Raw genomic sequence first — 13,030 nt, 5'->3', positions numbered from 1 at the left:
CAGACTCCGTCTCAAAACAAAGAGAAAAGCCTAACTAACTCCTCCCTTCATATCCAGAATAATTGTAATGATAAGTTGCAACTCCATTTCCACAATTTCAACAAGTGAAACAAGTTTTTCCTTAGTTTTCTTCTTTTACAATAGAAGTTCTCTTGTAATTTTGCATGTTTAGCCCCCTAATGCATTTCAACCCCAATCTAATTCAACAAACACTTGCCCATCGCATGAAGAGGCAAGATACAAACCCAAACAAGGTAACTTCTGTTCCAAATTCACGACCCAATAAGACAGACACATACACAACTAAGCAACAGGTGAGTTGGGCCGAGGTATTCATTTTCAACTATAGTGCGTAAAAATAAAACTTGGGAAACACGAGGTCAGGTGCTGCCTCTGCTTTGTTCCAACATCTTGGGCTTGAAGCTGGGCCGAGTCAGACCATTTAGAAAATATTCTTGTGCCATCCTAGGGGCCAGGAAAGAGATTCTGCCACTTTCTCTACCAGCGCAACTCACATCCTATATTTAGAGGGGCTTAAAAGGCTAAGATGTTTTTTAGTATCAAACAAACAATTAACAACAACAAAAATTTTCTTTTTTATTTTTGAGACGGAGTCTCCCTCTGTCACCCAGGCTGGAGTGTAGTGGCGCAATCTCGGCTCACTGCAACCTCTGCCTCCCAGGTTCAAGCGATTCTCCTAACTCAGCCTCCCGAGTAGCCGGGATTACGGGCGCCCACCACCACGCCCGGCTAATTTTTGTATTTTAGTAGAAACGAGGTTTCACCATGTTGGCCAGGCTGGTCTCGAACTCCTGATCTCGTGATCTGCCCACCTCGGCCTCCCCCCCAAAGTGATGCGATTACAGGTGTGAGCCACCGCGCCCGGCCAACAAATATGTTTTCAAGTGTAACATTCTCCCCACAGGGCCACTGATCCTCAGGGCAGGGACCCCAAGATGAGCAGGGACCCCAAGATGCCACTCATCCTGAGGGCAGAAGCCCCCAACCCTGGCTTCTGAATGGACCTAAGTGGCCTTAGTAGGAGGGTTGGTGGCATTCGTGCGCAAAAAGTTTGCAGATTCAGCATGCACGCGCACACACACGGCACCCACAAACGCCGCGCGCGGCCTCAAATGGCGGCCCGTTTTGGCTCCTGGTAGGGGCGTGAGAGAAGAGGCTCCAGTCAGAGCAGAGACGCTCTTCCAAAGGCCTCTCCCGACCCGCCCACGGATGGGGCAGTTTGGTATCTGGGGTCAATGCCTACTCTTTCCCTTCTAGACCCTCCTGCCAACCCGACACACAACTTCAGCCCTCACTTTCCCTCGCCTCAGTCAACGGTCTTCCAGGCAGCCCGCCGGCAACCGCCGCTCTCCCCGCCTGCGAAGAAAGTGCGGGAATCCGCTGTGCTTAAGCGCCGTGCAGTGCGTAGGCGCCGTGCAGTGCGTGGGCGCCGTGCAGTGCGTGGGCGCCGTGCAGTGCGTAGGCGCCGTGGGCCGCGCCTGCGCAGAGGCCGCCTCCTCAAAGCAATGGCGTCCTCGTGGCCTGCCTGTCCTCCTTCTGCCAGGAGCGATAACGTTAACGCGCCTTGGCGATCTCACACTGTGAAGTTCTCACGCTGTTGGAGCAGGGATGGCACCAACCCTTTAGAGTTTTGCCCAGAGAGGAGAGGAGACTGTCCTGTGACTGGAGAGGCAGGGTCAGATCTCCTGCCCAACCGACCTCAGCCCCAGCATCATCAAAAAAGTGTGTCCTGCTTCTCTGCACCCCCGGCCGTGTCTTGGGGCCCAGACATCCGTTTGTCAGATGCTGGGTGCCACCCAGAGGGTGCCTCGAAGGCCACCCGAGGTATCTGGCTGAATTACTGGGTCGGATCAGGGTCAGGGAATCTGAGTCCCCAGGAGGCTGGGGACAGAGCTGAAGCCCGGGTTCGGGTGGCAGCCATGGAAGGCGGAGAGCCGTCAAGGAGGCACGGCCCAGGGCTGCGGGAGCTTGCGGGACGGAAGGCGTCCGTGAGCCGCATAGACGGTCTGCGGGGAAAGCCGCGTGGTGTGCGACCCCGGGCGTTGAGCTGCAGGCCTCCTGGCAAAGGACTGTGAATTTCTGGCCCTGTGACCTTGGTTAAGTTGTTTATTGAACACCTCCTAGACCTACATTTACTTCCTCAGTAAAAGAGCAATAACAACAATCGCCCTAAAAAAAAAAGTATTGAAAGATGAAATAGACAATCTAGCACACAGTAAATATTAGCCCTTATTTAATATTAATAACAGTAGCTGCCATTTATTCGGATCTTACTGTGGGCCAGGTAGTGGATTCTAGTTCTGTCTGAGTTCAAAGACCATGTTTTGTTGTTACCATATCTTCTAATCATTTGAAGACGGTGGAAAGGGCTCAGAGATGAAAGGAAGATTGTTAGTAAAGGCCTAGGACTAGAAGACCATAGACATTTTAGTAGTTTCTTTGAAAATTATCTCAAAAAGAGATAATTTATTAGGAAATAGGAAATAGTATTAGGTGTAGACTGATACTAGATAATAGCAGACCTTGAATGCCAGAGTAAGGAATAGCTTTCAAGGAATAGGGTCATCTTTTATTTTGGGAAGAAGAAGACTTGAAACAATAAAAATAAAACTTGTTATTTATCATGGTTCCAGAGAGGAGTTACCCAAAACATGAATGGAAGCTTCAGGGAAGCAGATTTTAACTTGACATCTACATACGTATATGCATACATTTACAACACTCACCTACCCACCCCAAAAATAGAATTTTCATTAAAAAAAAAAAACCCTTTGAAGCCAATTACATCTGTAAGAACTGCAGACATGAGCAATATAGAATTTTTGCTAACAGTTTATAAACTTAATCTATTTTATCCTTGTTTTGTTCTTGTTATTTATTTCCACCTGGAAAGTTGGTCAGGATGGGCCACAGGGAAAGAGAAAATTGAAGTAGGAAAAGTAGTTTTGATTACATAACTATTGAACATCACATTATCTATGAGCCATCTTATGTATAATTTTTAACAAAAAACCCTTCTTATCCCCGAATCATACTATTTACGAAACAACCCACCTTAAATTTGTCTCCTACAAGGCCAGGCACGGTGATTCACACCTGTAATCCCAGCACTTTGGGAGGCTGAAGCAGTTGGATCACCTGAGGTTGGGAGTTCGAGACCAGCCTGACCAACAGGGTGAAACCTCAACTCTACTAAAAATACAAAAAAATTAGCTGGGCGTGGTGGCACATGCCTGTAATCCCAGCTACTTGGGAGGTTGAGGCAGGAGAATCACTTGAACCCAGGAGGCAGAAGTTGTGGTGAGCCAAGATCGCCCCATTGCACTCCAGCCTGGGCAACAAGAGTGAAACTCTGTCCGAAAAGAAAAGAAAATTCTCTTCTACTGGACAGCCACGACTGTGAAGTAAAACTTTGCTCTCCTTTTGTTTTGTTTTGTTTTGTGTTTTGTTTTGTTTTGTTTTGTTTTGTTTTGTTTTGTTTTGTTTTTGAGACGGAGTTTGCTCTCGTTGCCCAGGTTGGAGTGCATGGCGCAATCTCGGCTCACTGCAACCTCCACCTCCGGGTTCAAGTGATGCTCCTGCCTCAGCCTCCTGAGTAGCTGGGATTACAGGCACTGCCACCACACCCAGCTAATTTTGTATTTTTAATAGAGACAGGGTTTCACCATGTTGGCCAGGCTGTCTCGAACTCCTGACCTCAGGAGGGCCACCCACCTTAGCCTCTCAAAATGCTGGGATTACGAGCCTGAGCCACCACGTCCAGCCTTCTTCTGTTTTAAACTACATTATTTTACTATTAAATTAGGCAACTCCATCCCACAAAACATTCGTAACGCTGAAAGTTATGCTTACTCTTTTGAGTACTTCAGAACATTATATATTCAACTTAATAATGAGATAGTGACAACAAAAAAGGGTTTCACTTTGTATACTATCAGTTCTCTGAACTCTCAAAAAAGAAGTGAACTAATAAAAATGTGTGGTTTTTGTGGGTCCCAAAAATCGAGTACACTTTGGGAAAGAGGGAGTTAAAAACCTTTCGGAAGTTAACTTGGTATAAGAGTATGAAAAGCCTCTCTTGCTCTAGTTTAAGGAAATGCTCTCCTTTTTCCTAATAAAGCTTCCCACAGAAGACAAACTCTGTGTACAATCAACAAGGTAAGTATGGGAAATAATTCTGCAATTCACTAACTCTCAAAAAAATTATTCATTCTGACATGTAAGAGAAACTTTATTTATGAATGTGAAATGTGCTTCAAAGTGCTGATCTGTTAAAATTCCATAAAACAAGCTTCAGAATGCAAGTCATTTGTGCCAGATACGAGTAAATAACTGAAGCAGCATTTCTAGAGAGACTAGGGCAAAGGACAGAGCAAACTACAAATCCGCAGAAAAGAAACCAGGCATAGTAGAGTGTTAATAATTCACCATAGTTACTGCTCTTAGAACCAGAGCAACTAAACAACTGTCATCTGTTTCCTTTTATGTGTGTTTTCATCATCTCTACACCATCTGAAGTGTTCAGTGTACATGGATGCCGATAGACAGTCAAAGGCTACAGGAGCTTTTTAAAAATATTAGAGCAGTAGTTTTCATGTGTAGATTTGATTTGGTGATTTTGCTTTCTCTTTCTCTGCATTAAAGCTCTTGAAGGAAGAACATTCAGTTTGGTTTATTAAATGTTAGAAAGCATTCATATTTTATTTTTCCACCATGTATTTTTTTATATGCATGTTGGTTTCCCGAGCACTCTGTAATGGCTGTTGATATGAATTCAGAAAGAGTAAAACTAGAACCGAACCATGAAGAAGACCAAAAATAACAGAGAGGCACCCTATTGTCCTGCGAAAAACACTAGACTTGGAATGAGAAACACGCGTCCCAGGCCTGGTTTCTCCTATGTCCCTGCAGAACCTTAATTGCGTTACTTAACCTCTCCCTCATTTACCCCTGCAGTGGGGATCTCAATACCTAACCTACCCTCCTTATAAAATTGATGTATGAGTAAACTGAGTGGAAGAGCATTATAAATTAAGATACTGTGCAATGGTAATAAATTACTCTTATCACACCCTGTATCAAACAACCTGGCATTACTAGTACGTGGTATTTCCAGTACTTGAACATAGTTGTCTTTCTGGGTGATTAAGCATGAAATCAAATCAGATTGCCTCAGAGTCATTTCTCCAAAGGGAGGTAATCTTCTTAGTATTCTGGATAATTTCCCCTAATAAGATCCCCTTTTGAGTAACACAGTTCAGTGGAGAGTCCCTGCTGACAGTGAGTTAGGCTGTGTGTGTAAGTTCACATGATGTGGTTAGTACATGGAGTATGTCCCAAGATATTTTCAGGCATTGTAAAGACTTGAAAATTACTAACAGTTGTCTTTCCTTTGGTATTTAGGCAAAAAAATGAGGAAGATTCATAAGGAAGTTAACAGAGAATTACCAAAAACTTCATGAGAAAGAAATTAAGGGAAGTTTCCCAGTAGTTTTTCAAGTCCCAGTGATCATTGAATTGACCCCTCTGTTTCTGACTGTGAAAAAGGATTGTGAAAGAAGAGGTGTCAGTTCAAGAAGAAGTCTCTGAGGGTCAGCCTTTGGCTGCTTAGAGAGGTGAGATTCAGATGCCCTCAGATCATGAAAAGTGCTTGAACTCATTTCAGAGTAGAAATGTTTTGAAATGCCAGTGGAAATACTGAGTGGGCCACATTTTTTGAGATCAGAAATGTATAAACAAGTTTTATTATTACAAATAATTGTGAAAGCCTCACTGGATGACATTCTAGCGGAGGAAAAGAACAGAATTTTTGTATTAGTATGAAATGCTAATTTATTACTGTATTTAGATCTACTGGCCATCTGAGGGAGTCAGAAGTTAAAGTAAACAGCTGTATCTCTAGTTGATCTTTGCATATTTTAATCCAAATATGGAAAAGGGCAGGGCCAAAAAAGGGAGTGTCCATAAACGGGGCTCAGAACTTGTAACAGAAAATTAAAATATACTCCTCTCAAGGGAACTCTGTACTTTGCCCTTTGGTTAAAGTCTCATTTAGATTTAAATTTCTAAAGCTTTCTTAAGAAATTGAATTTCTTTTGATCTCTCCTCTGAATTGCAGAAATCAGATAAAAAACTACTTGGTGAAATGACTTCTTGTCATATTGCTGAAGAACCTATTAAAAAGGTTGCTATCTTTGGAGGAACCCATGGAAATGAGCTAACTGGGGTATGTCTGGTTAAGCATTGGCTAAAGAATGGCGCTGAAATTCAGAGAACAGGGCTGGAGGTAAAACCATTTATTACTAACCCAAGAGCAGTGAAGAAGTGTACCAGATACATTGACTGTGACCTGAATCGCATTTTTGACCTTGAAAATCTTGGGTAAGACTATGTTTTGTATTGTGTATGTATGTATGTATTTGTGTGTGAAAAGTGGTAGGCGTGTGAAAGGGAATACATATATGTATATGCATATAATTCATGTCGATACACGCAGTCGCTATGTTGAATAAGATCACTTTCACTTTTAATTACACTGCATTGGGAATTACACAATCATCTACACTAAGCATTCACATGCTCTTTTATACACTTTGTTAAGCACCGCATTAATAATTAAGTTTTCAAATGTATACAGACGGAGACAATAAATAGAAAAGAGTTTTGTTTTTAAATCATCTCTTTAGAGAAACAGATTTAATAATCCTTTGCATTGAGTTAGTGTTTGGCCACTATGCTTGCATACATTATTGTTCGTTCCTTAGGAAATTCACTACTATGTTTTCAAGCGTCTATGCTTATAATATGCATAAAGTTCTAGTTCAGAAAAATGTAATGTTTCAAGTAATATTTGTTGAAGGAAAGAGTGATTAAATACCTTTTGCCAAAAGATATCAGACTACCCTGTGATCCGAAGTTATAGACGTACTTAACTTCAGCGGTGGATTGTCATAGGTGGGATGCCAGAGATGAGAACTAAAGACACTTCACCTGAATTTTCAGAGTTTAAATTTTGCTGGATGCAATATATTGCATACGATGTATGTCATCATAACATTCTAGGTTAGGTTCTTATTAATTATTTTTGCCTTCGTTTACATCATAATAGCTACCACTGTGGACATAATATGCCTCCACGTATTTGCTTTTTACCACGACTTTCTTTTCTTTTTTCTTTTTTTTGAGACGAAGTTTCGTTCTTGTTGCCCAGGCTGGAGTGCAATGGTGCAATTTGATCTCACTGCAGCCTCTGCCTCCCAGGTTAAAGCAATTCTCCTGCCTCAGCCTCCTAAATAGCTGGGATTACAGACGCCCCCACCACCATCTGGGGGTTTTTTTTTGTTGTTTTTTTTTTTTTTTTTTTTTGAAACGGAGTTTCGCTCTTGTTACCCAGGCTGGAGTGCAATGGCACGATCTCGGCTCACCACAACCTCCGCCTCCTGGGTTCAGGCAATTCTCCTGCCCCAGCCTCCTGAGTAGCTGGGATTACAAGCACGCACCACCATGCCCAGCTAATTTTTTGTATTTTTAGTAGAGACGGGGTTTCACCATGTTGACCAGGATGGTCTCTATCTCTTGACCTCGTGATCCACCCGCCTCGGCCTCCCAAAGTGTTAGGATTACAGGCATGAGCCACTGCACCCGGCCACTTTCTTTCTTTGACTAAAAAATATTGTGAAACATCTGTTTTTCTCAGGAAACCGTGCCAGGTACTGGGGGAGTGCAAAGCTCTATACAACATGGGTTCTACCCCTCAAGGAGTCAGTAGACTACTAGCTAAGATAGAAGACACGCACAGGCACAACTCGGGGCACCGTTCTATGAGCTTGTTTTCTGATCAACTCTAATTTGAGTTAGACAATTCCTTAGGTTTAGTCTCAGCAAGATCAAAAGATGGATACCATTCTTAATAGAAATATGCCTCGCTTTATGGAACAGATGTTATTTACAGCAATTATACAGTAGTCATCCTGTTTGCATCAAGTCATATTTTTACTAGCATAAATTTTAATTTGAGAAATGCTTTATCTTCATGACTGAGGTTATGTCAACACAATTCATGCTTATACTAACCTAAGAGAGCTGTTAACTTTTTTTTTTTTTTTTTTTTTTTGGAGATGGAATCTCAGAATCTCGCTCAGTCGCCAGGCTAGAGAGCAGTGGCACTATGTTGGCTCACCACAACCTCTGCCTCCTGGGCTCAAGCAATTCTCCTGCCTCAGCCTCCCAAGCTGGGACTACAGGTGCCCACCACCACGCCCAGCTAATTTTTGTATTTTTAGTAGAGTTGAGATTTTACCATATTGGCCAGGCTGATCTCGAACTCCTGACCTTGTGGTCCATCTGCCTCAGCCTCCCAAAGTGCTGGGATTACAGGCATGAGCCACCACACCTGGCCATATTACAAATAAGAATTTATTGAAGAGTAACTTTTAGTCGGCATATTAAGTTCCCAAAGAAGTCTGAAATTGGGCGAGTTTATGAGCGCCCAACTGTATGCATTTCAGTGAGCACAGTCTTTTCAGCTAAACCCACTTTCTGCTTCTTACTGTTAACAGTATTCAGAGACGACACTGTTCTCAGGGTGGTTAAAATAATATAAAATAGATAAACTAATTAGCTTCTCCCATCTTACCTCTCCCAAATTTATTCATTTTCCTGTATTCCTTCCCTCAGTGGTAGCTTCATTACCTACCAAGTCCCCTATGAAAATCACCCTAGAACCTTCCCAGGGCTCCGTACCCCAGTCTAGCGGGTTGCTAAGTCCTCCCAGTCATTCCTTGCAAGTTCTTTACAAATCCAGCCTTTCTCTCCGTTTTTACTTCCTTAGTTTATTTCTTCTCTGGACAGTTAGAAGAGCCTCCTAAAAAATCTGTCTGCATCCAGACTTGCTCTGACCCTTCCTGCCATCTGTTTTCCATCTGATATCTCTAGGAATCATCCTACTATGCAAATCTTATCGTGTCTCTTCCCTGTTGAAAATTCTTTTAAAATGTGTCCAGAGTAGATTTAATTGATTTAGTACGGTTAACGCCCTTCAGAATCTCACTCTTCCCTGTTCTCCATCCCTTGGGACCCTTCCCATGGAGCTGAACCGCAGGCATGAGAACTCAAAGTGTCCATCACTTCAAAACTTCAGGGCTTGACTCTGAGCAACTGGGTAGATATTACCTCCATTAACCCAAATGCAGAAGAATGGTATAGAACCAAAATTGTTGAGGGCAACCTCGGGGGTTATTTCATGAATTAATCTTTAAAATGCATAACTATCCATTAGATTTTGTTTGCAGATAATAGGAACCTGAGAATAGTGGTTTAAACAAATAAGTTTCTTGTTCACAAGTAGTAAGTCCAGAGGTAGCAGTCCGGGTCCCATGCAGCAGCCAGAGCATGTCATCAACGTCACAGTCTCCTTCTATCTTCCCGCTGCACTCTTTCAACAAGCCAGCTTTGTCCTCATGGTATTTGCTTCTAAGTCACAAAATAACAACTCCACTTTCCTGATTGCATTCCAGGCAGGATTTACCCAGCTGTAAACAGTAGGTCCCTTGAAGATGCTAGCAAAAATAGCCAAGGAAGACAAATAGATGGAATTTTAGGGAAAATGTGCTTGAATGGCTTAATGAGGAAAAGTAAATTTAAAACATTATTATATATAGAAAAAAATGTACCCTAACCATTTCGGGAAGTGGGGAGAGGACAGAGGCCCATTTGAGAATGGAAGAAAAACTATTGGCCCTCATGCCAGAAAAATACACATATGCGTACCAGCAAACTTGGCATTTTCGAAGAGGTTACAGACTCTGTGGAAACTTTGTCCCTGGACCTCAATTAAGAACCTCTGAGTAGGCCAGGTGTAGTTTCTCAAGCTTGTAATTCCAGAGCTGTGGGAGGCCAAGGCAGGAGGAGTTCCGTAACCACCCAGCAAGTTCTCCTTGTCCGCTGCACAGACAGAACTGATTTATCGAGACAAGGGAATTGCAAGAAAGAGTTTAACTCACAAAGAGCTGGCTATACAGAAGGCCAGAGTTTTATTATTACTCAAATCAGTCTTTCTGAAACTTCAGAGATTAGAATTTTTCAGGATTATTTGGTGGGTAGGGGGCCAGTGAGTCAGGAGGGCTGATGGGTTAGATCGGAGGTAAAATCATAGGGAGTGAGTCAGGAGCGCTGATGGGTCAGATCGGAGGTAAACTCAGGGAACTGGAGCTGTCTTTTTGCACTGAATCAGTTCCTGGGTGGCGGCCACAAGACCAGAGGAGCCAGTTTATCCGTCTGGGTGGTGCCAGCTGATCTACCAAGTTCAGAGTTTGCAAAATACCTCAAGCGCTGATCTTAGGTTTTACAATAGTGGTGTTATCCCCAGGAGCAATTTGAGGAGGTTCAGAATGTTGCGGCCTCCAGCTGCACGACATTTAAACCATAATTTCTAATCTTGGGGCTAATTCATTAGACTGCAAAGGCAGTCTAGTCCCCAGGTAGGAAGGGGGTCTGTTTTGGGAAAGAGCTGTTATCTTCGTTTTAAAGTTAAACTATAAACCAAGTTCCTCCCAAAGTTAGTTCAGTTTACACCCAGGCATGAACGAGGCTGGCTTGGAGATTAGAAGCAAGATGAAGTCAGGTTAGATCTCTTTTCATTGTAATAATTGTCTCAGTTGGCCAGGCGTGGTGGCTCACGCCTGTAATCCCAGCACTTTGGGAGGCTGAGGCAGACGGATCACAAGGTCAGGAGATCAAGACCATCCTGGCTAGCTAACACAGTAAAACCCTGTCTTTACTAAAAATACAGAAAATTAGCAGGGCATGGTGGCACGTGCCTGTAATCTCAGCTACTCAGGAGGCTGAGGCAGGAAAATCGCTTGAACCCGGGAGGCAGAGGTTGCAGTGAGCCAATATCGCACCACTGCACTCCAGGCTGGGTGACAGAGTGAAACTCTGTCTCAAAAATAAATAAATAAATAAATAAATAAGATAATTGTCTCATTTACAATTTTTGCAAAGGCGATTTCAGTTCAAGACCAGCCACGGCAACATAGCAAGACTTCACCTCCACAAAAGATAAGAAGATTAGCTGGGCATGGTGGCACGCACCTGTAGTTGCAGCCACTCAGGAGGCTGAGATGGGAGAACTGCTTGAGTCCAGGAGTTTGAGGGTACAGTGAGCCATGACTGGGCCACTGCACTCCAGCCTGGGTAACAGAGCAAGACCCTGTCTCAAAAAAATTACAAGGATCTCTAATTAGATTCTGTGAGCCCCTAAGTGACTATATTTGCGCACTAGAGTTAGCTAAAGTGGGGGGGAAATGATGCATTTTGGTGGTCTAGTCCCATAATAAATAACCCAGTATACCATAACTACTAAGAAACTGTTTGTTAAATTAATGGATATGTTTTGTTCAAGACTGAAATCAAAATGATAAATTCTGCTTGATATGTCTGTCCTGTTCATGAACAGCCACATAAATGAAATTATTATTTTGTAAGCATGCCAATGCAACATTATTTATATGGAATCAAATGAAGAAAAAGCATGTCATTTTTCATTTATAATATTTCAGGTAAGTTTTTACTTCCCATACAGATTTTTCATATTAAAGATTTGGCAACTGGTCGTTTTCACACTGTGTTCTTATTCTGTGTTTATATTATCTCAGCACAGATGTTGTTAATCTTTTTCTTTCTGCTTATAACAGCAAAAAAATGTCAGAAGATTTGCCATATGAAGTGAGAAGAGCTCAAGAAATAAATCATTTATTTGGTCCAAAAAATAGTGAAGATTCTTATGACATTATTTTTGACCTTCACAATACTACCTCTAACATGGGGTGCACTCTTATTCTTGAGGATTCCAGGAATAACTTTTTAATTCAGATGTTTCATTATATTAAGGTAATGTTAATGTTATTAATTTATAAGTTAGCAAAGGACTTGTACTTTTAAGTCTATTATAGATGTGAGACAATCAGAAAACAGTTACAAGGGAAGGTGTGAGACAAATGGGATTTATTCCACCGTCAGGCTTGGTGGCTGCGGGAAAGGGTGCTGCCAAATACAGAGGCAGTGGTGAAGGGAAGGAGCAAAAGAGAGGAAATAAGTAAAATCATAAACACAATTAATAAAATAATAAAACACTTGTGGATTCTCGTGTCTACAAATAGCACCAGATTGTGCGCTATTTGTTAAAACCAAGTAAAATTAATATTAAAATTTTCAATGGTGTGGTCAAAGTATCTCAATTACAAGGTTTTAGAAAACTTCAGAAATAGTCATTTAATGTTGACTAAAGCCCAGTGATAAAAAGATTCCTCCCTTTAGTCCTGCCCATGTCCGCATTTGATCTAGATACCCGAGAACACATCTAATCTTTCAGCTCTTCATATAGCTAATCATTTTAAGCTCAGAAATCTCAGAGAAAATTTGCTAGAAAATAGCAACCAACCAGAAACACACATAAAGATTTGTATACTTATATCTGTGCACTAGTTAGCCTTCCTTCCTGAGAGCTCGTATGATTGGGAGGAAAGAGCGTAACCTGTGTTCAGATCCTCACTTTCTCCTTCACTAACCTTAGACAGAACACACCATTCCTCAAACCGTGCTCCCCTCATTTTTTTTTTTTTTTTTTTTGAGACAGAGTCTCACTCTGTTGCCAGGTGCCAGGCTGGAGTGCAGTGGTGTGACCTTGGCTCACTGCAACCTCCGCCTCCCAGGTTCAAGCAATTCTCCTGCCTCACTCTCCCGAGTAGCTGGGACTGCAGGCATGCTCCACCACACCCAGCTAATTTTTGTATTTTTAGTACAGACGGGGTTTCACCATGTTGGCCAGGATGCTCTTGATCTCTTGACCTCGTGATCCACCCACCCCGGCCTCCCAAAGTGCTGGTATTACAGGCATGAGCCACCGCACCCGGCCACTTCCCTCATTTTATAAAATTGGGGTTGTAACAACACTTACCCACGACGGTACTAAAAGCCTTAAATGACATAAAGTATTTAAAGCATTTAGCCT

The 13,030-nt window shown here is 42.3% G+C and overlaps 1 protein-coding gene across 1 annotated transcript in view; it reads left to right on the top strand.

Moving 5' to 3' along the window:
- The first annotated feature begins 4,797 nt into the window (after window positions 1-4,797).
- ASPA (aspartoacylase) overlaps window positions 4,798-13,030 on the top strand; it is a 22,080-nt gene continuing 13,847 nt past the window's right edge. Inside the window, exons 1-3 of the mRNA XM_032270084.1 lie at window positions 4,798-4,944; window positions 6,140-6,402; window positions 11,715-11,958. Coding sequence (XP_032125975.1) covers window positions 4,921-4,944; window positions 6,140-6,402; window positions 11,715-11,958 — 531 coding nt within the window. The 5' untranslated portion in view covers window positions 4,798-4,920. The remainder of the gene's footprint in view (window positions 4,945-6,139; window positions 6,403-11,714; window positions 11,959-13,030) is intronic.

The sequence above is a fragment of the Sapajus apella genome, unplaced genomic scaffold (assembly GCF_009761245.1).
Source record: "Sapajus apella isolate SASKATOON/1434 unplaced genomic scaffold, GSC_monkey_1.0 scaffold202, whole genome shotgun sequence".
Lineage (NCBI taxonomy): Eukaryota > Metazoa > Chordata > Mammalia > Primates > Cebidae > Sapajus > Sapajus apella.
Note: the sequence above shows the minus strand (reverse complement) of the source record. Positions and strands in the feature narration are given on the sequence as shown.